Source organism: Erithacus rubecula, assembly GCF_903797595.1.
Source record: "Erithacus rubecula genome assembly, chromosome: 5".
Classification (NCBI taxonomy): domain Eukaryota; kingdom Metazoa; phylum Chordata; class Aves; order Passeriformes; family Muscicapidae; genus Erithacus; species Erithacus rubecula.
In genome coordinates, this window is record NC_136687.1 from 59,056,313 (window position 1) to 59,079,240 (window position 22,928).

At 40.3% G+C, this 22,928-nt stretch overlaps 1 protein-coding gene across 1 annotated transcript in view; it reads left to right on the plus strand.

Annotated features, from left to right (window-relative positions):
* The window catches only part of RNF150 (ring finger protein 150), a 95,470-nt gene that overhangs the window by 48,116 nt on the left and 24,426 nt on the right, over window positions 1-22,928 (plus strand). Inside the window, exons 2-4 of the mRNA XM_079306308.1 lie at window positions 10,133-10,383; window positions 16,279-16,350; window positions 16,750-16,832. Of these exons, the coding sequence (XP_079162434.1) occupies window positions 10,133-10,383; window positions 16,279-16,350; window positions 16,750-16,832 (406 nt within the window). The remainder of the gene's footprint in view (window positions 1-10,132; window positions 10,384-16,278; window positions 16,351-16,749; window positions 16,833-22,928) is intronic.

The window sequence follows — 22,928 nt, forward strand, 5'->3', positions numbered from 1 at the left end:
CAATCAGTAAGAGCAATATTGTCTAACACCAAGATAGTTTATTTGGGTAAAAGAAACCCCAAACAAAAAATCTAATTAAGAAAACCCTCCACCACCCAAACCAGAATTTTTAGGTGGCTTGTTCTCAATTTGTCCCAATTGTTCTTAATTATGCCTCTACTGGTGTTATTATCACATAAAACAACCAGTTGCTAAATTTTGTGTGTAGATAACCCTGATGGAGCAGCCCTGCTCCATTCTCAAAATGGAAGTTTTCCCTAACAAGGTCCTTGAGCAAACAAGATTTCTCAAAAGAAAAAATCCAAGAGAGACTTTGTTATTTGTGTTTATGTCTGAGGTAAACTGAAATAAAACAGGGGCCCTGTTGCTGGACCCACAGGAGTGTGTGGCATCCCAGGAGCTGGGAAGATATAAAGGAAAAGACTGCTTGAACTGAAAAATAATTTCAGTATTTTTTTGTACTTTCCAGAATGATTTAGTTATCACTGATTAAAGTAAATGAGGGCTAATTACTATGTAAAAACTCAACTTCTGCTTTTGCAGAAGGTGCAAAAATTTGTGACCCTGTGACACCAACAAGAGGAGGCAAAGAAGGTGGATCAGGGTTGTGGCAGCAACTTACACTGAGCATGAACAGTTGAAATCTTTTTTTCTTCCTGGGGAAGTCTTTCAGGTGGCAGCATCTACAAAAAAATGTTGGCAAAGGAGCCACTATTAATCAAACCTATCCAACCCCTATATGGAAAAGTATGTTCTAAGGTATGGAATGGCTTCCATATGAGGAATGGCTGAGTGAGACAGGGATCACTCAGCTTGGAAAAGAAAGAGCTAATGGCACATATTGTAGAGGTTTAGAAAACTCTCATACAAATCTAATGGCAGTGAGGGATGTTCAGCAATGTTGGAGGGTTTGGAAGTGTGCTGCTTCATTATTGGCTTATTTCACTCTGCTGATGTGTTCCTCACCTTATGCCTGAGATGTGACTTATTTATCCTTTTGTTTTGCTTTTTACCATTTCTTTTCCCTCTTTTCCTTTTTTTTTTGCTCCATTTTAATTAGTTGTTCTTATCACAGACTGATAAATAGCAGTTTTTGCACCTCTGGGGAAGTTTTCCCCGAGTGAGGAAAGAGGAAATTCCCAGAAGTAATTTTATGAAATCTCTGGGTTGTTGCTCTGAGTCTGTTTCTTGTCCAGCTAATTTAGGGTCACTTGGAGTAAACCCAGCCACGTTGCCTAAAGCCACAGCAGATGTGCCACATTCTTTTCTAGCTCTTTACTCTTTCAGTCTGTGCTTTTTGAACCACAAACCACTGCAGCCCACGCAGAGCCATCAGAGCTGTGTGTGGCTTCAATCAGAGCTGTCTGAATCTCAGTCTGGGGATTTTCATTCATCCTCTCTGGAAGAGGAAAACACATGCCCTGCAAAGGCTGCTCTGACTGGCAGGTTTGATGGTGCCAGGAGGAAGATGTGCATGGTCCTGCATGTCTGAGCAGGGGACAGCATCCCTGATTCCCTTATCTCCAGTCTGCAGCCCATGGTGCCCCATTCCTGAGTCACTGTGGAGGTGGGGATGGCAGGGAAGCTGGGTTATTGTGTTCCTGCACAATAATTGGAGTGTTGAAATGGCTCTGCTAACTTATGGGGTGATCTGCTGGGGGAGCCATCACCAGCACCTTTGAAACTGGTTGGACTTGCACTGAGAACTGATATAGTTTTAGTCATCCAGTGATTGGAACTCAGGCATTTTTGTTGCAAATATATTTTTGCATACATGCCTTCTTCTCTTTTTTCCTGCTTTAATGGCTTGGAAATTTCTTAATGATTCTCTACTCCCCAGGAGCCAAATGTTGTTTATTTAGTATATGTCACTAATATTTTTTTTACACTTTCTCTCGTGTTATGAGTAAGTGAGCAGGATTGGTCAGTACATGGAAAAAAAAATCAATTCGGTGTCTTTAAGTTTAGATTAAAAGCTTTGTAATAATGCATGTAGTAATAATGATTAATCTCCATAATAATGGCAGCACTTTTTCTGTGTAGAGAATATATATTTACACCCTTCTGAGAGCACCAGGCACGTTAACTGGTTTGTGTTTGCATTGTACTCTGCCCTGACTACATAAGATACTATTTAAGGCATATTTTCTTTTGGCACAATTCCACTGAAAATAGCAAAGCAGCTTCTGCTTTAGACAGTGGGTGTGTTTTGCCAGAACTCTGGAAAGGTTGTATTTTACTAATAAATTATCCCTGTAGCCTATTTTGGTCTGAGTTGGAGCACAGCTGAGCTGTAAAGCCTGCATGAAGGAGTCTGTCATGCCCCCTGGTACATAAAAAAAAAAACCTATAAGCATCCCAGTGCAAATTCCAATGCAGAAAACAAGTCACATATGCCATATTATATATTTATATATATGGTTTAGAAACAGAAGAAAAATTCTGGGGAGGTTTTCAGTACAAAGGCTTAGCAATTCTAATGAAGTGCTATCCTGGTTAAGATAAGAGTGTCTCGACAAATTGTGCCTTAGGTTGGGCTGAGATCTAAGAAAACCTCTTGAAGAACAACTTGTTTTCTGTAATTATGAACAAGTATCACTACATTGGTTCATTAGCATTGGTTAGTTCAGCAGACTGATGAGCTGACACTGTCGGAAAGAAGCCCAGGAAAAATGCAGCTATCATGCTGAATTTGATTTTCTGGGCTTTGTAGCTGTTTACTTCTTTTTCCTTTGCTGCAGTTGCTGCATAAAATTTAGAGAAAATCAATATATTCTGAGCTCTTAGAGCCTTAGCAATATCAGCATTGATTACAAAAACATGAACAGAAATCTCTTTGTCCCTAAACAGCAATAAAGTGTCTGAAGCTGCATTTCACAGTAAAGATCACAGTCAGAGGCATCTTGCCTCTCCTGGATTTAGCATCAAAGGAAATGAACCAGAAACAGCTATGCTGGAGGTTGTTTTTGTCCAATTCAGAACAGAATGGCAAACTTTTATATCCCTTTTTATACTGTAGTCAGTCATTTGCATCAGTGCATCTTTTTTCTCTATATATTACTTAATTACCCTAGTGGATACTCGTGCTTCTGCAATGACAAGTGTTTCGTAGCAATAAGATTGTCTAAGGAAAAAAAATAGTTTACATAAAAGAATTTCCCAATTTCCTCCCTTTGCAAATGGGAAAAGGGCTGTAGGGAAAAGGTGTCACTGCTTCCTCCATGGTTGCTGCATTTGCCTTTTAAAGGAAACCTGATTTATAGTTAAATGTTTTGGAAGATGGGCAGAGGACCAAGGAGAGTGCTAGCAGTGCCAAGGAGAAGTGGGAAATTGTGAGAGGGTGAGTTGAAGGAAATATCTCTCTGCTTTATAACAGACAAGGAAAACAAATTGGAAATGTGGGTGGGAGGAGATGAATGCACCCACATCATGGCAAAGCATTGGCTCTAGAGGAAAAAAGGAAAAAAAATATTATATGGTGAATTCTTGTGTTCTGATAACTTCAGTAGCTTGATATCCACAAAAACAGGGTGATGTGCTGCTGGCCTATGGTTTGAGATCAAAGGTCTGCTGTCTCAGATGCTGTTTCTCATAATGATGAACAGCAGCTGCTTGGGGAAGAGAATAAGCATGGGGTAAACATGGAATTCTGGCTCTCCCAGCCTTCAGCAGTGTGGGATCCCTAGATGTGCTTTGTACCTGGTTGCTCTTGGATGTTTTAAACAACTAGATCCTGTGTTTTAACCCCTTATGCTCTCATGTGAGGCCCTTTTTATTCAGAACTGCCTTTTTGGCTTAAGTCTTGGGTGAGGAATCTCACTGAATAACTTTGGACAGGCTGATCTGTAGCTGCCCATATCTGTTATGAAACCTCATTAGAAATGGGTGTCCTTTCTAGTCCTCTGGCATTGAGGCAGTTTATGTAAGAGATTATAGATGACAGTCTGTAGTCATTCACCTGTGACACTTGATGTGTTGACTATGTATTTCTGCCACTTACTGTATATTGCTCTTCTCCTGCCAATTTTTTTCCTATACTATCATTTATTAATATTTTGATTTGAGACCAATGCCTTCAATGCCCAGTAGGGAAAGGTTGCTGCAGGGAACAGTCCTTTTATCCATTTTGATTTTATACCAGAAATGTAATGTTTCCCCATTTAGTGTATTTCTCACTACATAAGTGTCTAGGATATTGTTTAAACAATACTATGTTTCTTCTTCCCTTAATTGAGTGAAGCACAGAAATCAAGCTTGTGAAAATACTGCTTTGATTTTCAAATGTACTTTTTGAATTCACAAAAACATAATGTAAGGTTAAGTTGTTGGATTTTTCTGAGAAGAACAGGTAGAGCTGTTATTCTGATCAATTTGTACTTGCACCATACAGAATAGAAGAACCGAGACTGAGCTCTCAGTGAATGGTCTTAAAGGCTTGGAACCCTTGTTGCAATTATGAAGATAATAGTTCAAGGGCACATTTTGTAACTGAGACAGCAGTTCAAGGCCAGCTTGGATGGGGCTCTGAACAGCCTGATCTAATGAATGGCATCCTTACCTATGGTAGGGAGGTTGGAACTAGATGATCTTTAACATGCCTTCCAACCCAAACTTTTTTGTGATTCTGTGATATTAGGATAATTTACATGGCATTCTCATTAACCAATATACCATTTCTCATGTAACTTCACTGGAAAGCAACCAAACACAAATACAAAGCAAAACACTTTTTGAAGAGAGCAAGATCTGCAACAGAAGGTGTTATCTATCTTCTGATGGCCAAACAGACCTTTCTTGGCTGTAGCTTAGACCATCACCACAGCACCATCACCATGGACTTCTCTTCATTCTCTTCAGCAGTAATTTTTCAGCTGAATTGATGTTCTGGAGAGAAAAAAAAATTTTATTTTTTTTTTTTTTTTTTAACAAATCATCCTAATCATCCAGACCTCAGTGTAAAATCCATTCACAGGGTGTGGGCAGCAGCACAAGCTGTGGCAGGAGAGCTCAGTGGCTGCAGCACAGGGAGTCCTTAGGCAGAGGGAGCACTGCTGGCTCCCAGAAAGCACCACCACCACCATCCCTCAATTCCCTGGCACTGCCTGGGTCTGGCAGGGACCATGTGCTGAGCCTGGGTGGGATGTGGAATTGGTAAAATTTTGTTTTGCTTCCATGCAATAGTTGCTGGTTACTGAAAGAATTCCTAAAAACAAAATCATTTCTTCAAGTAAGGAAGAGTTGCTTGCAAGGTTTCTGTTCCTGGGCTCTGAGCTGGATTGAACACTGTCAGGGCAATTTCTAAACTCAAAATAGTGTTTGAATTTTCACTTACAAAATATGTAAAAGTAACCTCTTCTCTACTTGATTTTGATCTATAATATAAGACAAATCTTCATTTGTATCTTGATAGGATGTCTTGGAGAGAGGACTGTATATGCCTCTCAAACTGAAATTCTATTCAAATAGCTCAGTTAATTTCTCTGACTGACTTTTAGCTGTTGCCAAGCATGAAAAATTAAACTGCCCATTCTAAAATGTGTCAGACCACATTTTAGAGCCTCCATCAAAAACTGACAAAGCATTAAAGGAGCAGCCTCCCCACTGCTGGGCCTGACTGCTAATGAGAAGAGAGGACTGTGTTCAGTGTCACCTCTGAAGCTCCCAGAGCAAAATATCACAGCCTGCAGCTAAGGTGTAGCATTTATGTACATCTTCTGGATGTAAAACCTGTTCATTTCTTCTACAAAAAGCCACTGTTCCTGCACTCAAGTCTTTAATTTTCTCTGTCACTAGGGAATAGATGGTTGCCCTTGAAGTTTGCAGGTTTTGCATTAAATGCCTGCTGAAATGTATTTCCATAGCCAAGTACTGCATGGAGAAAGGTGGGTTTGGAGAGGGTCTTCCAGATCTTTTTCCAAAGCATGCATTTTCTCCAGCCAGAAATATTTGATTAGGCAGATAGACTTCAGCAAGTTAAAATTACTTAAATCATCCCAAATCTGTAATTTCTACCTTACTTGGTTGGTTGTTGACTCATTAGGAGAGAACACTGATCATGTTAAATGTTTCCTTAGCCAAAAAGAAAAGAAGAAAAATAAAATCCATTCACTGTAGCCTGAATACCTTTGATTTATGAATCTCTGATTCATCCTGACAGCTACTTAAAAATTCATGTCAAACTCTGCATTAATGTTGGCCAGAAAAAGAAAAGAAATGTGTTAGGGAACAAGGGTGCCACAGAATGCAGTTCCCACTGTGGGTGTGTTTAATGAAAGGCAGTGGTAGCATTTAACTTGCTAGGGAAGCATCAGTGCTTGTTACTAGATCCTTTCTCTTTTTTAAATCTCTTGAACAAATGTGTACTTGGGCATAAAAATGCACCTCTAACACTGATGTCTCATTACATTATTTCCCTTCTTTAATTTGCATACTTTTTATGTGTGTTGGAGCATATGTGAAACTGAGGTAATACAAATACTTTGTTTAAAAAGGAAGAAATGGGAAATAAATTACTTTCTTTTTCTTTTGTTTTCTTCCTGATATGAGCATATTTGAGGTTAAAAACTTAGCTTAATAACATGATTGATAAATAGCATTCTCTATAATGTCATGGAGAAATTATCATAAACTCAGTAAAGCATTAAAAAAAAATCTGGTTATTATTGGTCACTGCTTTGGGGTTTTTTTTTCCAACAGTACTTGGTTACAAGTGGTGATGTTTGCCAAGAAAGTAACCAGGTAGCCTGAAATTTCAATATATTAGAGGTTTGGATAAATAAAAGCAGCTGTTTTCCTCTTGGCATGGCAGTGTCTTCTACTTTGCATTTCAAAACAGTTTCATTTTGTATATATTCATGGCAATTTGCTTAGTATCCTATGTCCAGAAGTATTAAAAGTATATTAAGCATCATAAACAATAATTTAGTTAAACATATTTAAACACATTGTTGAAGTTTTTAAAGACATGCAGGATTCAAGATAATTAAGTAGCTAAGATACTACCTGTATTTTCTACTGGAAATGAGTTTGTCTCTATCTCCACTTGTATAGGCTTTCAGGTGATATCCATGCAGTTGTAGTGATGATGATGTTGAAGGTCAGTACTGGATAAGTCAGTTGGACAGAGTGCTGGCTTTTAAGGACATTTGAGTAAATTCACTATTTTTGGCTATGGAATTTTTCACTGTGGGTTCTTTTTGGCTGTGTGTGGGATTGGGAAAACCAAAGCACCATAGAATTAATTTAATTTTTAATTTATTTTGTTTTAAGACAGGGAAAAGAACAAAGGAAGCCATGTGCATAGCTATGCCCTGCTCCAGACAATTTTTCTTTTTGACTGCAGAAAAGTTACTGGCATGGCACCAGTGCCCTTCTCAGCCACTTTGAGACTTGGCAAATTCTCCCTAGGCCATTAGGGTAATGTTTGCATTAGCCTTTTGTAATAAATAGGTATCAGAAGAGTTGCAAGGCTGGATTTATCTTGACTGCTGATGGTGGACTGTTGGGAGAAAAAAAGAAAAAAGGGAAAGAGCTGAAAAACAATAATGCTTTATGGAAGAGTATCAGCAGGAAGGTTCAGTTTCTAATCATGGATATCTAAAACTCCTGACTCAGCCAAACTGTTGATCCCCCCTGTTCATTGACTGACCTGTTCATAATCAGGGAAGTGTTATGATGAGAAGCCTCATGAGAGGAAGAGTGATGGTGTTTGTATTTCTGTTCTGAGACCTGGGAGATTTGGGCTCAGCTCCCAGCTTCACAGCAGTTTCTGTGAGTAGCTGAAATCTGCCACAGCTATTGCAGCACCTCCAGTTGATCCTGGTTTGTACCTCCCAGGGGTTCTTGGTGAAGGAATGTCTGAGCTGGGCTTTCAAGACCGGGATACAGTGCTTCACTGGTGGGGCTCATGTTGAATACCAGCTTGGAGGGGGAAGGATGATGTTAAAATGCAAGTCAGCCTCCTATGCCTCCATTTGTGGCTGAGTGTCCCATCCCATCTCCATGAACATCCCTATGAACACAGGGCTTCCTCCTTCTGCCACAGTCAAAATACTGATAGCCATGGGATTAACAGCATGTCAGCCAATTTCCTGGGATTTCATCTGAAATTCTGAGGCCCCAGCCCAGCATAAATCTTTGAGTTCAGACACCCCCAGTTTGTACCTTTCTAAATGCCAGTTTGTGATCATTTCATTTGCTGTTGTTCCTAGCACAATTTTGCATTACAATACACCCTGTCTGTCCTTAACTACTTGGAACAATTGGCTATTGCAAACATAGTTTAGGTGTAAAAATAGTCCACATGCTTGTTTCATGAAGTGAAAGAACAGAATATCCCTAATAAGAAACTGTAAAGCAGCAACAGTTTATTTGTGGGGCCATAAAAAGCATTTAACAACCTGGTGGATCGCAGATAATTTCAGACCATATATTTCATGTACACAGGGGACATAAAACTGAAAAGGAAATGGTTTCAGCTATGTGTGATGCAAGTAACACCAAGCAGTGCTGTACAGAAAGGAAAACTGGTGTGGAGTTGAGAACAGCTAGATTGGTGGAGGGCCCAGTTCACTGGGTCATGACAGAAGGCTTGGCAGGACTATGGAAAAGTCCCTGCTTCATCCCATCCCATTAGTGGGATTTTGCTGCCTCAGCTGGGCTGACTTGCATCCTTGTGGGGCCAGGCTGCACACCATGCCAGGGGCTGATCTGGGCTGCAAAGGCAATTTTTTAATGGAATTAAACAGCACTCCTGACTTTAAACTTGTATCAGTTGGAGAGTCAAGCTCCCAGCCATGAGTCACAAATTTCTGTACGGATTCGGGTTGTTGGGACCATGTTGAGCTGCTCTTTGATTGTCAGCCTGGTGCAAGAGCAGTGATGCTTTGGCACATTCTGGTTGTGAAATCATGTGGGAATCTGTGATTGAAAGTGTTTCTGATTTGAATGCAGAGTTTGGAGGGGCTTCTCTGACAGACTCATGACCCTGCAAAACAGACTGTGATGAATGTACATGGAGTGCTGGGTACAGTGTGCCTCCCTTTCTGCAGTGTTTACAGCAGCATCATCCAGATAAGCCTTAGTAGTGCTAGAAATTTGTGTTTATATCAACCCATGGGGCACATCTTACGTATCTCACCAAGATTAGTATGTAGAAACACACTGTGTAATGGTTTCAGTTGAAACCTTCACCAGATCCATCTGACTTTCCTCTTGGTAAATAGGAGGGAAGAGCAGAAGAAGGCACAGCTTTCTTGTTATTTTGCCAAAGCTGAAAGTATCAAAGAGATGGGCAATCACCAGCTGTAGAAAGTTTAACAAGTGAAGATCCAGACTGTGCCCCTGGGTGGGGCACCCTGGATGCACAGGCTGGGGAATGAGAGGCTGGAGAGCAGCACTGTGCAAAGGGACCTGGGGCTGCTGCTCCATGGAAAGGTGAATGTGAGCCAGCAGTGCCCTGGCAGCCAGGAGGGAACCCTGTCCTGGGGACATCAGGGACAGCATGGCCAGCTGGGCAAGGGAGGGATTGTCCCCTCTGCTCTGAGCTGGGGCAGCCTCACCTCCAGGGCTGGGCAGGCTGGGGTGCCACAGCATAAAAAAGACATGAAGCCATTAGAGAGTGTCCAAAGGAGGGCACTAGGGTGGGGAAGAGCCTTGGGGGGAAGCTCTGTGAGGAGTGGATGAGGGCACTTGGTTTGTCCAGCCTGGAGGAGGCTGAGGGGAGACCTTGGTGTGGTTATCACCTCATCAGGAGGCAAAGTGGCAGGACAGCACTGGTCTCTTCTCCCCAGTGGGCAGTGATGGGACCTGAAGAAATGGCATGAATGTTGTGTCAGGGGAGATTTAGGTTGGATATTAAGAAAAGGTTTTTCACCCAAAGAGTGGTTGGGCACTGGAAGAGGTTCCCCAGGGAAGTGGTCACAGAACCAAACCTGACAGAGTTCAAGAAGCATTTGGGCAAAGTTCTCAGGCATATGGTGGAATTATTTGGCTGCCCTGTGCAGGGCCAAGAGTTGGACCTCACTGATCTTCATGAGTCCCTTCCAACTCCAGATACTCTACAATTCTACAACTGCCTTTTGGTGATCACCTGTTTTACTTAAGCTTCCTTTTCTCTCTCTCTCTCTGCTAGGCTTAGAAGATGTTGTAGCAATAATGATTCCTGAACCCAAAGGCAAAGAGATAGTGAGCCTGCTGGAGAGGAACATCACCGTGATGATGTACATCACCATCGGCACGCGCAACCTGCAGAAATACGTCAGCCGCACCTCGGTGGTGTTTGTCTCCATCTCCTTCATCGTGCTCATGATCATCTCCCTGGCCTGGCTGGTCTTCTACTACATCCAGAGATTCCGCTACGCCAACGCCAGGGACAGAAATCAGGTGAGCAGGGCTGGGGCAGCTGCTTGTGCTCCCAACAAATCACCACGGGCTTTATCGTTAGTGGAAAAGTTCAAGAAATTGTCTAGTAAAAACAGAAAGCCGAGCAAGTGAAAATAATAGGAATGTAAAAATGACTGTGGCTGGGAAAAGCCAAGGTTTCTGTCAATATGGGTGGGATTCAAGAAAAAAAACCTCTCAGTGTCTGTATATTATAATATATAATATTGTATATTATTTTCCTTACACAAAACACAAAAAAGCAGACAGGAAGGTGATGTTTATTTATGAAAAGATTGTTTTGGTGCATATAGCCTAATGTCATAGCAATGTATATAATTAAAGACCCTTGAAATCAAAATGCTGACTAAAACACTGTGAGGTATGTGTGTGTGAAGCAATGGTTCATGATAAGTGAAGAAAGGAAAAAAAATATTCTCACTTGAATGATTCCTTAGTAGGATCTTGGGCTAGAAAGACAAACATGTCTCTCTTCATTTGATAATGATCACTGAACAGAACTGTACTGATTGCCATCAATGTTATTAAACCATTGCTATTGGTTTTGGCATCTTGTCCAAACCCCTTGAAAGAGATAAAAAGTCTATAGAGCTGAAGAGAAGTCAGCAGCAGTGATTTTATAAAGCACTGTCCATCTTTATGGTAGTTCAGCAATGAATAATAATAGCAGCAATAATAACAAATTTATTATTCTCTTGTCTGGATGCAGCTATCTCAGCAGAACTGGGAAGCTGAGGCTTCTACATTTCATTCTAATGGTCCAGTAGAAAATGTTATCAGTGTGAGAAATCGGAAGAAGTAACTATTTTACTGCAAAAAAAAAAAAAAAAAAAGCATTGTAATTTAGAGAGGTTCTGAACCCTCAATAAATTACTGTCAGGGCCAGGAGGGTTGCCTTGCTTATTCTGCAGAAAAGGTAAAACTCAGAGGATGAATAATCATCTTGTAGAGGAAAGGACTGCTGCACACTCTGTAACAAACACTTGTGTAGGGATCCCTTGCCTTCCCCCATTGAAATTCAGGCATCCTCTGAGATAGAGAGCAGCTGCTCTGTATTTACAGACAGAAAGAATATATTTTCCATTTAAATATACAGTCTGAAATTTTGGATAGCAAGAATGAGACTATCCCAGCTGGAATGTGAACATCATTGGCAGCAGATTCACTGTGACTGCAATGGCTGTGATAATTTTTAGATGCTTTGTCTGCAAAAGCACATGCATGCCTAATTTGTGTGTGTGAGTGTGCCTTCAATCAAATAATTATACAGGCAGCTTAGCAGTGTAAATAGACACACATAAACATGAAACTCAGCAAAATAAGAAGCTCATTCAGGTAATATGGTATAGTTAGAAACTGATGTGTTTATATGTTCAAAGATATTTCCTTTTCAGTATTTTCTTTCCAAAGTTTGAAGGAGACCAGCAGTTGTCCTATGGATAGGTGAAGGATTTTAATAACTTGGTAATTTTACTAGTTGTGTTCTTCAGAAGAATTAGAAAGCATATCTTCTAAGTAATTGCATGTTATTAATTTTGGGGGACAATAATAAGGGGCAACCTAGAAAGTCTTCATGCACTTCTTCCAGTTTTGTCTGACATCTAATCTCTTTTTTAGCTCTTTTCATATAAAAAATGGTAGCAATACACAAACAAAACTCTATGATTTCTGTTAATGAGTTGCTGTGGCTCTTTTGTTTTGTTTCTTTTAGTCCTGCCTATGGAATATAATGATGTAGGTAGTTCAGAAGAGTTCAGCTTGCTCTTGCCCTTCCCAAGTGTGTCCCTCTGTTTTCCATCAAGTTCTGGGTTTTTTTTAATTTGACATGTTTCCTTGTAGCTCAAGGACAGGATCACAAATTTCTGGTTGAAATCACAGTGTCATTTTGTCAGGCCTCATAAACACTTTTGTCTGGTCTTTCTTTATCTGGTGACTCTGCTTTCCAGGTATGCTTCCCTTCTTTCATTGGCCATAAGTTCTGAGCAAGCACTAAATCCAAAACAAACTGATTTAATTATCCATCAGGAAAGCACTGAGTCCAGCTATTGAAAGAGGCAGCTAGAAAGACTGAAAAAATCTCCTGGAATCTTTTCCTGGGACTCCACAGTGAGGTGAAACCTGGACATAGTCCATCTACGTCTTTAGCCACCACTCTTCCTTGTCATGTGTGCAAAATCTGAGTTCATGTGCCAGAAGGAAGACACAGCTTACTCCAATTAGGTGCCTGATTTTGATGAGTGGAGAATCAGGATTTCAAGGATTCTTGCTGAATGCCAGGGCCTATTCATCCCAGCTTGGCTGGGAATTAATGCAGTAGAGCAGTTTTCCACTATGGGCTTGTGCACCTACAGCCAGGGTGTCAGCTACAAACATGGTGAGGTATCAATTTTTATTTTAATACACTTAATTTTTAAGAGTACCTCTAGCACAGACAAGTGTGCATTGCATATGGAAGTAGAAGATAGGTAGTAATATTCACATGATTGAGTCTTTTTCTCCCACCTAAAAAGATGTCCAGGTGGTTGCCCTGATGATGAATCCTTTTGTCATGGAGAGCATAAATTTATGCAAGAAAATCTGTTTCCTCAGACCTTGTTCCTGGGGGGCTCCTGAAGATGAGAGAGTTGAGGGAGTTTATAAAAGGCTGTGGAAATTGTTTAAATCAAGAAACATCACATTGCAGAGCTAATTAGAAGCAGTTTTGAATTATATGACAAGTTAAGTTCCAGAGCTAATTTAGCAAAATATGACCTGATGTTACAGCCCTGTAACAGCCAAGGCACAGACTTAAAAACAACAATTACAACAACCGACCAACCCTGTCAGCGTGTCAGATTTCATATTTCACCAGTAATAGTTCTCTTTTTATTGTTTGTGAGATGGGAAAATGAAGAGGGGGATGATGTTTCAGTACCAGACTTGTTTAGAACATTTCTTCCACAACCCATCTTTTCATTGGCTTTTTGTTCAGAGGATGTTTTCTACAAAGTAATTTTGAAAGTAGTTGGGCTCCTTAAGCTTTGCAGGGTAGTGAAAGCCAAAGCAGGTAGTGATTGCACTGGAGTTGAGGAGGGTCTTTGTGTGTCCTAGGTTAATCTTTAGGGTGTGACTGTCAGCATGTGCAGCATTTGTCTGAGCAGGAAGACTGGTGGCTGTGGCTTGGAGTGAGGGTTTTGTGCCATTGAATGGGGCTGTCAGCCTTTGAAGGGGTTTGGGAAGATGCTTCCTTCCCATGATGGAGTCTGCAGATGCTGTCTGTGGATAGATGTGTCTGATACCTCATTCTGCACAAGGTGATCTCCCTGCCAAGGTGCCAGTTCAGTAAGGCCATTAAAGGAGAAGCATTTACTGTAACTCCTCTTCCACAGCATTTAGGGTCATTTACTTTCTCAGGAGCACATTAGTGGTGCTTTCCATGTGACTGTCCTTCCTTTTTAATGAGCACTGCCATTTCCTGATGACCACTGTACCTGATATGCTTAACTCCTTCCAGTCCAGTACTGAGTGTTGCAGCCTTGCTAATGGGATTGAGATTTATGACTAAATCTCTAAGCCTCATATTAAACCCTTAAACTGCTGTAATGCCTCTTATCTTTTAGGAAAAATCATTGATTATTGATAGCATGTCTTGCATTCAGATGGGAGAATCCTTTGAAAGTGTGACTTCAGTCCAAGAAATAAATGTTCTTTCAAAAACTAAATTACTCCCATTTACATGTAAGTTATGAACTTACTATTTATGATAGATAAGAGAAAGCAAACATGAAAGCAAGCAGATCAAAGATGTACATGAGTTTTTAATCTTGTCCTTTCCCCTTCAAGAATGTGCAAAAAAGAACTGAGACATTTCATTCATTAAAGTAATAATAATGATAAAAAGGGATCACAAGCACTTTCTGAAGCATGACATAATGGCTCTTGTCTCGCTGTCTGTTATCAGTCTGTCTTTGATTTACATTAAAGAACCAAATAGCTGACAAGAAATGTTTCCAACTCTCATTTGGTTCTTTTATTTAAGGGAGACTGTGAGAAAAATGGACCACAGAAAGAGATCTTGTATAACTACAAGTTACTTCTTCACAAGCCAAAATTAAGTTGCTGGAAAGCTCATATGTAAATCTTCTGGTAGCCAAGAGTGTTTTCACCTCTTTAGCCAGATCTGAAATTGCACTCTGCTTTTAATATTGCATGTGTTTTGTCAGCCTTTCCAATCCAACAAGCTCACTCTCTAACTTTAATCCAGTGATTTTAATTGAACCTGAACACCAAAGTGGTAATTTACTGGTCCTATCAGTTGGTCATTAGGTCTCAACTTATAAACCACCTCGAGCTTCCTCCAGTTTTTGGCCTCATGCTCTCACCCTCCAGCTGGAAACTCTTACTGCTGACAGGCTCCTCTGAACTCTGGCACTAGAGTTTCCCAGCTCAGAAAGTTGAATGTCTTCTGAGTCACCAAAGCCTCTCTCCTGTCAAACAACACATGGCTGGAAATGTGATTGGGGAGAGGAGGTGAAGGTGAAGTTAAAGTCATTTATTGGTGGTAAATTGGAACATGAATTGCTATAAAAAAGACATAGGAATGGGCATTGCTGCATGAAACCATGTGAGAGAGGCACAGAAAAAATGGGGAGTGCCCAGAGGAGAGTCACCAGTATGGTGTGGGGGCAGAAGCACATGGCATCTGAGGAGGGGTGAAGGGAGCATGCTAAGCTGGGTGGGGACTGGAGGAGGAGGAGGAAGGGCTCTGCTTCCAGCTGCAAAAAGGGTGGTCAGAGAGGAGTCAGAATCAGCCTCTTCCTGGAAGTGCACAGGATAATTGTCACAAATTACCAGCAAGGGAAATTCCATTAATGTGTTTAGAGAAGAAAAAAGGCTGAGATTGGTTAAGCACTGGAACAAATTATCCACAGAGGTTGTGAAATCTCCTTTCCTGGAGATATTCAAAACTTGACTAACACAGCTCTGACTTTGAAGTTGACCCAGCCTTGAGCAGGGGGTGGGAGTACATGACCTCCCAAAGACTTTTCCAGCCTGTGAGTCTGTCTCCAGACTGCCTTGTTGCTGGTTTGGCACAAGTGAGCAGCCAAGTCCTTGGAGCACTGATAGAGGAGTGAGCTCCACAGCACAGGGTGCTGAGCAGTCATTGTGTGAGCTGCCCCTCTGTGTTCCCAGCCTCCTGCAAGGAGCAGACCTGTCCATCTTCAGTGTCTGAGGACAGGGTGTTTTGTGTCAGGCTGTTATTACATACTTTAATCCTGGTGGCTGTGACCCTGCCAGCACAGTAACAGTGTTTTGGAAATATGGGAGAACAGTCAGAAACATCACGTGGTAATGACTTTATGGTCCACTGGAGGGAATGATGGAAAGGCAAAGAATGAGCAAATGGTTATGTATGGACAGGATGTGACTGCAGTGTTTTACCTGAAAGAAACTGCAGATGCTTTTACCTCATTTTTATAAAGCAGGCAACTCTGTATTGCAGGGAAAAAAGACAGGAGAGATTATTCAGAGGTTTTGTGGTTAAAAAATTAACAGCTCACTTTCAGAAATTGTATCCTGCTGAAGATCATGAACAATGGAACAATGTAAGAATAAAGTTCAGTGTTCACTCTGCTAACTGCCTATATATTTTTTTTAACAAGTGTCATTAATAAAAGAGGAAAGTAGTAGCCCAAATAATGAGCTTGTTACCTACATTGGTACACACTGCTGCACTTGTAGCACATCTACTGTGCCCTTATTATGAATTATTATGTTTATATTTATACACTATCCTGTTCTATGTACTTAAAATTATATTGAGAAGCCTAGGGGGATAAAGTTTTGATTTCTGCATGAAGAGCTGCTCTTGGCTTAAGAGCAAATTTTGTATTGCAGCGCCGGCTCGGAGATGCTGCAAAGAAAGCAATCAGCAAGCTGCAAGTCAGGACCATCAGGAAAGGTGACAAGGTAATTCTTCAGAATGCTTCTTACTAAATGGAACTCTGTGCTGAGGATTCCTTCAGACCTCTGGGACAGCAGAACAGAAATGCCAATTATTTGTTTAGCTGCTGTGTCCTTCAGGTGGGGGAGGAGTGCTGGTAATGGAATGGAGTGGGGGGGAGAGGGTGATTTGGTTAAAGATGTAGAAAATTCTGAAAGTTAAAACATGCTAATTAAATCTGCATGCTGCCCAGTACAAGTTTCCAGCTGGAAACATGTCAGTAAATTGGACTTGCTGGTTTTGAAATGCATTACTGGATTAGCAGTCTGCTTCAGTGACTGTTTTATTTGTCACATAGGCTCTTGTATGAAGAGATTAGCTAACAAAATAAGAAATGAATATGATGAATATTCTCTTTCCTGTAGGAGACTGAGCCAGACTTTGATAACTGTGCTGTTTGTATTGAAGGCTACAAGCCCAATGACGTTGTCAGGATATTGCCTTGCAGGTAAATGGAAGGTGCTTTTAGCTTTAATAATTTCTTCTTCAAGACAGTCTCTGCTCTCAGTTTCACACTGATGAGATTACCTGAGAACTTGGCAGGGGGGGAAGGGTGAGTTTATTATCTTGGCCTATTAAAAATCTGTTGGTAAAGATATCTGAAATGCCTTTTTCTTCAGCATGAAGTGAAACTGGAGTTGATGGTGGTGAGACCCTGAGGGTTTAGTATGATAGAAATTTTGTCTGACCTGAGCATACAACAAAGTTATCAGTAAGGTTTTTATACTCAAGTTTTGATCTGTTTTCCTCACTGTTTTTTTTTTTGTTTTTTAATTAGAATAAATGCCTTAAGAGAATTTGCCTCTGACTTGCAAGTGAGCCCTGGCCACAGCAGCCAGGGATAGAGCAGGCTCCTGCTCCCCATTGAGCTCCTTCTTTTGCTGTCCTGGGCCTGAGAAAAGCATGCATTTTGCCCCAAAAAAAACCCAAAAAACCCAGCCATAGAAAGAGATACACTGAGTAAAACATGCCTTGTGTGTGCAGCACATCCACCCACAGTGATGTGACACAGCAGTGCAGCCCCTTGCCACCCCTAACAGCTGTGTTCATCTTTGTGATATTGTATTGGCATTTGTGAAGAGTTAACTAATGGAGGATTCCTCTAAGGAAATCAGTTTCTCAAGAAATTTCCTAGGATCAGTTGCCTCTAGGAGAGCTACAGCAAGTGTTTGGTTTCCCTGGAAATATAGATCTGAAGTGCTGCACATATAGAGCAGAGATTTTATTTCTTTCAATAGAACTTCTTTCTTCTCCTGAGTCATGTTCACTGGCTTGAGAAACCAAAATACTTGTTTATTTTTCCTGCTGTGTTGTACCCTAGTAGATATTTGAATGTTACAAGCTGTCCATTTCTGTTAGTTCTTGTGATTCATTAAATCTGTTTACTGCCATCACTAAATGGCTAACACAAAGCAACAGATTAATCATAAATTTGACCTACTGTAAATCCCCCACAATGACAAATTGCATGTGAATTCTCTTTTTTTCTTTTTCTTTTTTTTTTTTTTTTCCTACAAGCAGACACAAACACATCACTTCATGAAGCAGAAATAAAGAAATTACCAGAAAATGTGAACCTTGGTTTGGCACCAAGTCTGTTTGCATAGAAGCAGAATAAAGCTTGGAAATTTTGCATGGTAGAGACAGGCAGTGTTTGGAGGTAGATCTACAACAGCTTAAATACATGTCAAAGCTTTAGCTTTCACTTGTGTCCCACCTCATAATTCCATGAGCCTTTGCCATCCAAGGCATTGCATCAAGCACAGTGAGTAGCAAACACAGAGTTAACAGGTGGTGTTTGGCTCTTGGCTGACACAAAAGGTCACCCAGAAAATGACTCATGCTAAAAGGGTAGCAGTAGCAGAACTGTCTTGTAAAATAGCCACACTTTGAGCCTTAGCAGTCTGGAATTTTAAAAATTCCAAGTTCTTTCTCAAGCAGCTGTTTCACCAGCCCTGGCTGTCCTGCTGCACAAACTGCAAGGGCAGTGTTTTACACACTTGGATGGGTCTGAACTTCTGAAACATGAAATGGTACTCATGATTCTTTCTGCTGTTTTCAATCTCATCTCCTCATCCAAAGCAAAAGAAAGTGGACTTATTTCTGTTTCTGTGAAGGGAGTAGGAGTGTGTCATATCTTGATAAAGACCTACAGGCTCTGTAGTTTTCCTGCTCCTGCATCCTCAGTTAAGCCATGTGCAGTTTCTAACATGGGAACCTCATTAAACCTCCAGTAGAGCACAGATGAGCTCTGAAATCAGACACATGTTTGCTAGGTCTTGGTCTGTTTTCCTAAATGTCCTCTCTTTGCTGCTGGCACTGGGATAGCTGTTTTTATATACCCCACTCTGGAAAGCTCAGAGGAGAATTCCAAGTGAACTTATGTTCCTTCCTCTCTGTCTTCAACAGGCAGCTCCCACAACTGACACAGTAATGAACTTCACTCTACAGAATGTATTAAATAAGTGAGGAATGACACTTGGTAAAAGTAAAAAGCATTGACTTGCAGCTGGTTTTATGTTTAATGGTAGCAAATGTCTCTGAAGTTGTCTTTAAGGGCACTGAGACAAGATCAAACATAACCAAGTTCATTGTTCCCAGAGTGACATCTCTTGTCACAGCCCTGATTCATTCTGCTTGTCTTCCATCTCCAGATTCAAAACACCATTGTCTTTTCTGCTCTAGATTTGGAGAAGGTACTGATCCTGCTGCTCCCAGTGTGCCTTTTACTGAACTTTTACTGACTTAACTAAACTTCTATAGAGAAGCAAGACATCTCTTTCAACCTTATCTCTGCTGAGTGCCTCATAGATTTTTTTTTTTATTTGCTGTTTCATTTCTTTCACCAATAAACACTTTCTCTAACCTCGCACCAGCTTGTTCTTTTCCCCTGAACCTTCACTCCATGAAGAACTGTGATTTCAGAGTTTTCACTCCTGCTTTCTCCTTTTATTAGCTTCCTGTGATAATTATTTCATCACACACATTCTTCCTTTTGATTCCTTCCTCTCACCCTCATCATCATCTTTTTTCAGAAATAAATAATACTGTACATGCACCCCTAAAATCTCAAACCTTCTTGTTTAATACTGCAGTACTACCCAGTCTCTAACAAAAAGTCTAAATCCTTTACTTCAGCCCTATGCCTAATCCAGGCAACTAATGCTCTTACTTAGGGTTGTCAGGGATGTACCTCTCTTTCTGCATAGGTGAGACTGGGAGTGCAAGGTGAGAGGAGAACAGCTTCCCTTCATCTGGAAAAAAATCCTCTCAAAATTGCTGGCAAGCTGAATGCTTTACAATAGTTGTATTTTTTTTTTTTTTCATTTTTTTGGTGGGGGGACTTAGTGTGACATGATTTTTTTTTTTTTCTTGTATGATTAAAATCCCATCTTTTAAAGAAAACAAAAATACGTTCCAAACAAAAGCAATGTCTAGTTAAAAACTGTCAAGTGCTATTTAGATAATACTGAGTGGAATGCTCTGGGCCTTGGAGGTTCTTTTGCTTTGTGCTCTGTGAGCTTTGCAGAGCCCAGGAGAGTGCAGGAGGGATCCCAGGAGGCTCCACCTGTGGGGCAGCACAGGGCACTGGCAGGCACGTGTCGTTCTTGGCAGCTTTTTCCAACACACTCTGCGCTCTCCCGGGATGAAGATTGCAAATTCCCCTGATCATTTATTGTAGTGCTTCATTACCTTGACTGTGGCAAAGCCTTTCTTATTGTGTAACCTGGAGCTCACTTGCTGCAGTTTAAACAACATCATTGTGCTTCTTATTCCTGGGAGAGGTGGAGGTGGAAAGGATTGTTTCCTTTCCCTTATGAAAACCTTTTTGTATGTGGTTGTTAGAACATCTCGCCTTCCTCTCTGTCAACTAATCAGTTGCTGCTCTTTAGAGAAACTTTTCAACCCATCTGAGTCAACATAGTTTTGCAAGGAATGTTGTACACAACAGGGAAAAGAAACCTGTATATATATATATATATTTTTTTTTTTTTTTTTTTTATTTGCTTTGACTTTGATTGTCAATGCCATGTCCTGAGGCTGAGCTTGAAATTTCTCCTACTGTCTCCCTGTAAGGGTCAGAACTTCTGAAATCATCCATGATGGCTCTACCCTCTCCTTCCATTTAAAACTTGCATCATCACAACTGCAAAGGGAGGGAATTTTGTTGCAGTTAAACTTTTTACATCTTTGTGCATAGGACAGTGAAATACTGTAGTTGCTCTTGTCTTACTTTATGCTCATCCTTCTTTTTGCTTGAATTTGGAACATATTACAATGGACAATTTGTTGGATGCCATAAGCATGTACATAGTGCTATACCTAACAAACTTTCAAATCCAGATCTGCAAAGCCTGCCACCTTGATTTTCTGCACAGATGTTTACATGTTCAGAACAAATATTATAATAGCTCTAGTTGTATCATGCTGTACAAAACAATTTAAAAGGCAAATCTTTACCTGATTTTTCAGTAGCATTCCATTATTCTGTGGATTTCTGTCAAGTAATCAAGTTCCTTCTGTAGTACATATTAAATGTGAAATTAATGGAGTCGTAATACACTCTGCTAAATTAGTATTGAGAAGTGCAAAGTGACAAGATCTGTCATGTATTTAAATTACTTGGCATTGTTAGGACTTATTTTAGAATATTGTTTTTGAAGCCAACTTCAGGAACACCGAACTTCAGATTTTAGTCTTTTAGGCATGAAAGTGTTCCAGGCTTTTGATGATGAACAAACATCATGAAATTCTCTTATATGAGCCCCAGATTAACTGAGGCTTTCAAAGCTAGAAATTGAAAATTAAAGGGGACTTTCTCATCTATGTTAAAATGTCTTGGTGGAAACCATGTAATTTTTCTCAAAACAGATTTTGGAAATCTGTTTTGTTTTCTGGGAGATTAATAAATATCTCAGGTTTGTAAATGAACTTATTATTTTGGCACAAACGTGATTCAGATATTTGCCAATAAGCATATTTATGAATTTGATTATATAATTCAAGAAAACCAATCACTAACAAGAATTTCATCATTATCTCATATAGCTGAAAGGCAAGACATAGATTGTCAGTATCCTCCATGAACTAACTCAAGAAAATCTGTTGGTTAGATTTTAAATATAAAATTAGACATGCCTAAAGACTGTATCTTTCTACTTTAACCTATTCAGAGTGCCTGTCTGATGATGTGCTGAATATGCCCCTCCTAAGATAGAAGGAAGGAAGAGTTAAGCAGGGCAGAGACCAAAATCTGGTTCATTTGTTGTTATCCATTAGGTCAGCTCTTGTTTGGAAGGACAGCTGTGAACTTTAGTAGCCTTAATAAAGTAGTGGCTTAAACTTCAAATATCACAATGCTTCATTTGATTAATCATGTTGACATACAGGCTCAAATAAGGTTTGATACCTCAGCCAACTGATATAATTAGACTAGATCACACCTCCAAGAACATGTTTGCCCTTTCCCATGGCTGTATGAAGTGATACAAAGCACAGGAATGCAATATTTGCCATGTAGTGGCACAATTCCTCTGCTGCATCAGTAGCAGTTAAATATTTGAGTTACTTTGGTGCATTAGGTGACTCTGGCTTCCTCAGAGATGGGATTTCCTTGGAGAGACTGGTATGTGCCATGCTCCAGGCAGAGCCTTAGGATCATACAGATATTTAGTTGTTTTAATTCTAACAATACACCCAGCACTGCCAAGCTCACCACTAAAGCATGTCCCCAAGTGCCACATCCACACATATTAAATACTGCAGGTACCACTTCCCTGGGCAGCCTTCACCCTTTTTGGGTGAAGAGTGTTTCCTAGTATTCCTAGTTACAGAATATGCTCTCAAGAGAGAATACAGTCTGCCAGTCAGGTGCATGCAGTGAAGATCTCTACAGTCATTTTCAGTTTGTTAAAGGCAAAGCTGAACAAGAAATTTTCAGCTCCTCCACCTGATTAATGGCTAGAAAAAGTGGTGCTCAGCAGCTACAGGGCTCAGGGAGTTGCTTGATGGTCACTTCAGCCTCAGATTAGCAACAGTTCCTTCAGGGAATAGTGTAGGTGCTCTCTCTGATGGGCAGCTTATAAAGAGCAGGAAAGTCAGAGGGAATAATTTTTAAAACATTGTATTGGTTTTTCTGTTTAAATGAAAAGCATCTTCTTTTTTTTTCTAATTCAATTTATTTCTTTGTGTCTCTATCCTGAAAAATACTAGACCCTCAGTGGCTTCACATTTAAATAATGTGTTAATAGTTCTAAAGACCTGATAAGAAAAACTAACATGATTTTTACTTTTACCTGCAAGCAGCTATTGTTTACTGACAGCCTTTAACATTTAAAGAATATGGTGTTTGCTAATGCATTTTGTATGTTTTCTCTAAGTGTCTATGTATGTCTTCTATTCCAAACACATTGAAATGTGCACATGTGCTTGGGGTGCTGCAGGAATCATTTTAGCCTTGTGTGCATAGTTCTGCAGTCCTTGCAATGGTTACAAACTGCACCAGTTGAAATACTCTCACTTAAAGGCATTCAGAATCATCTGG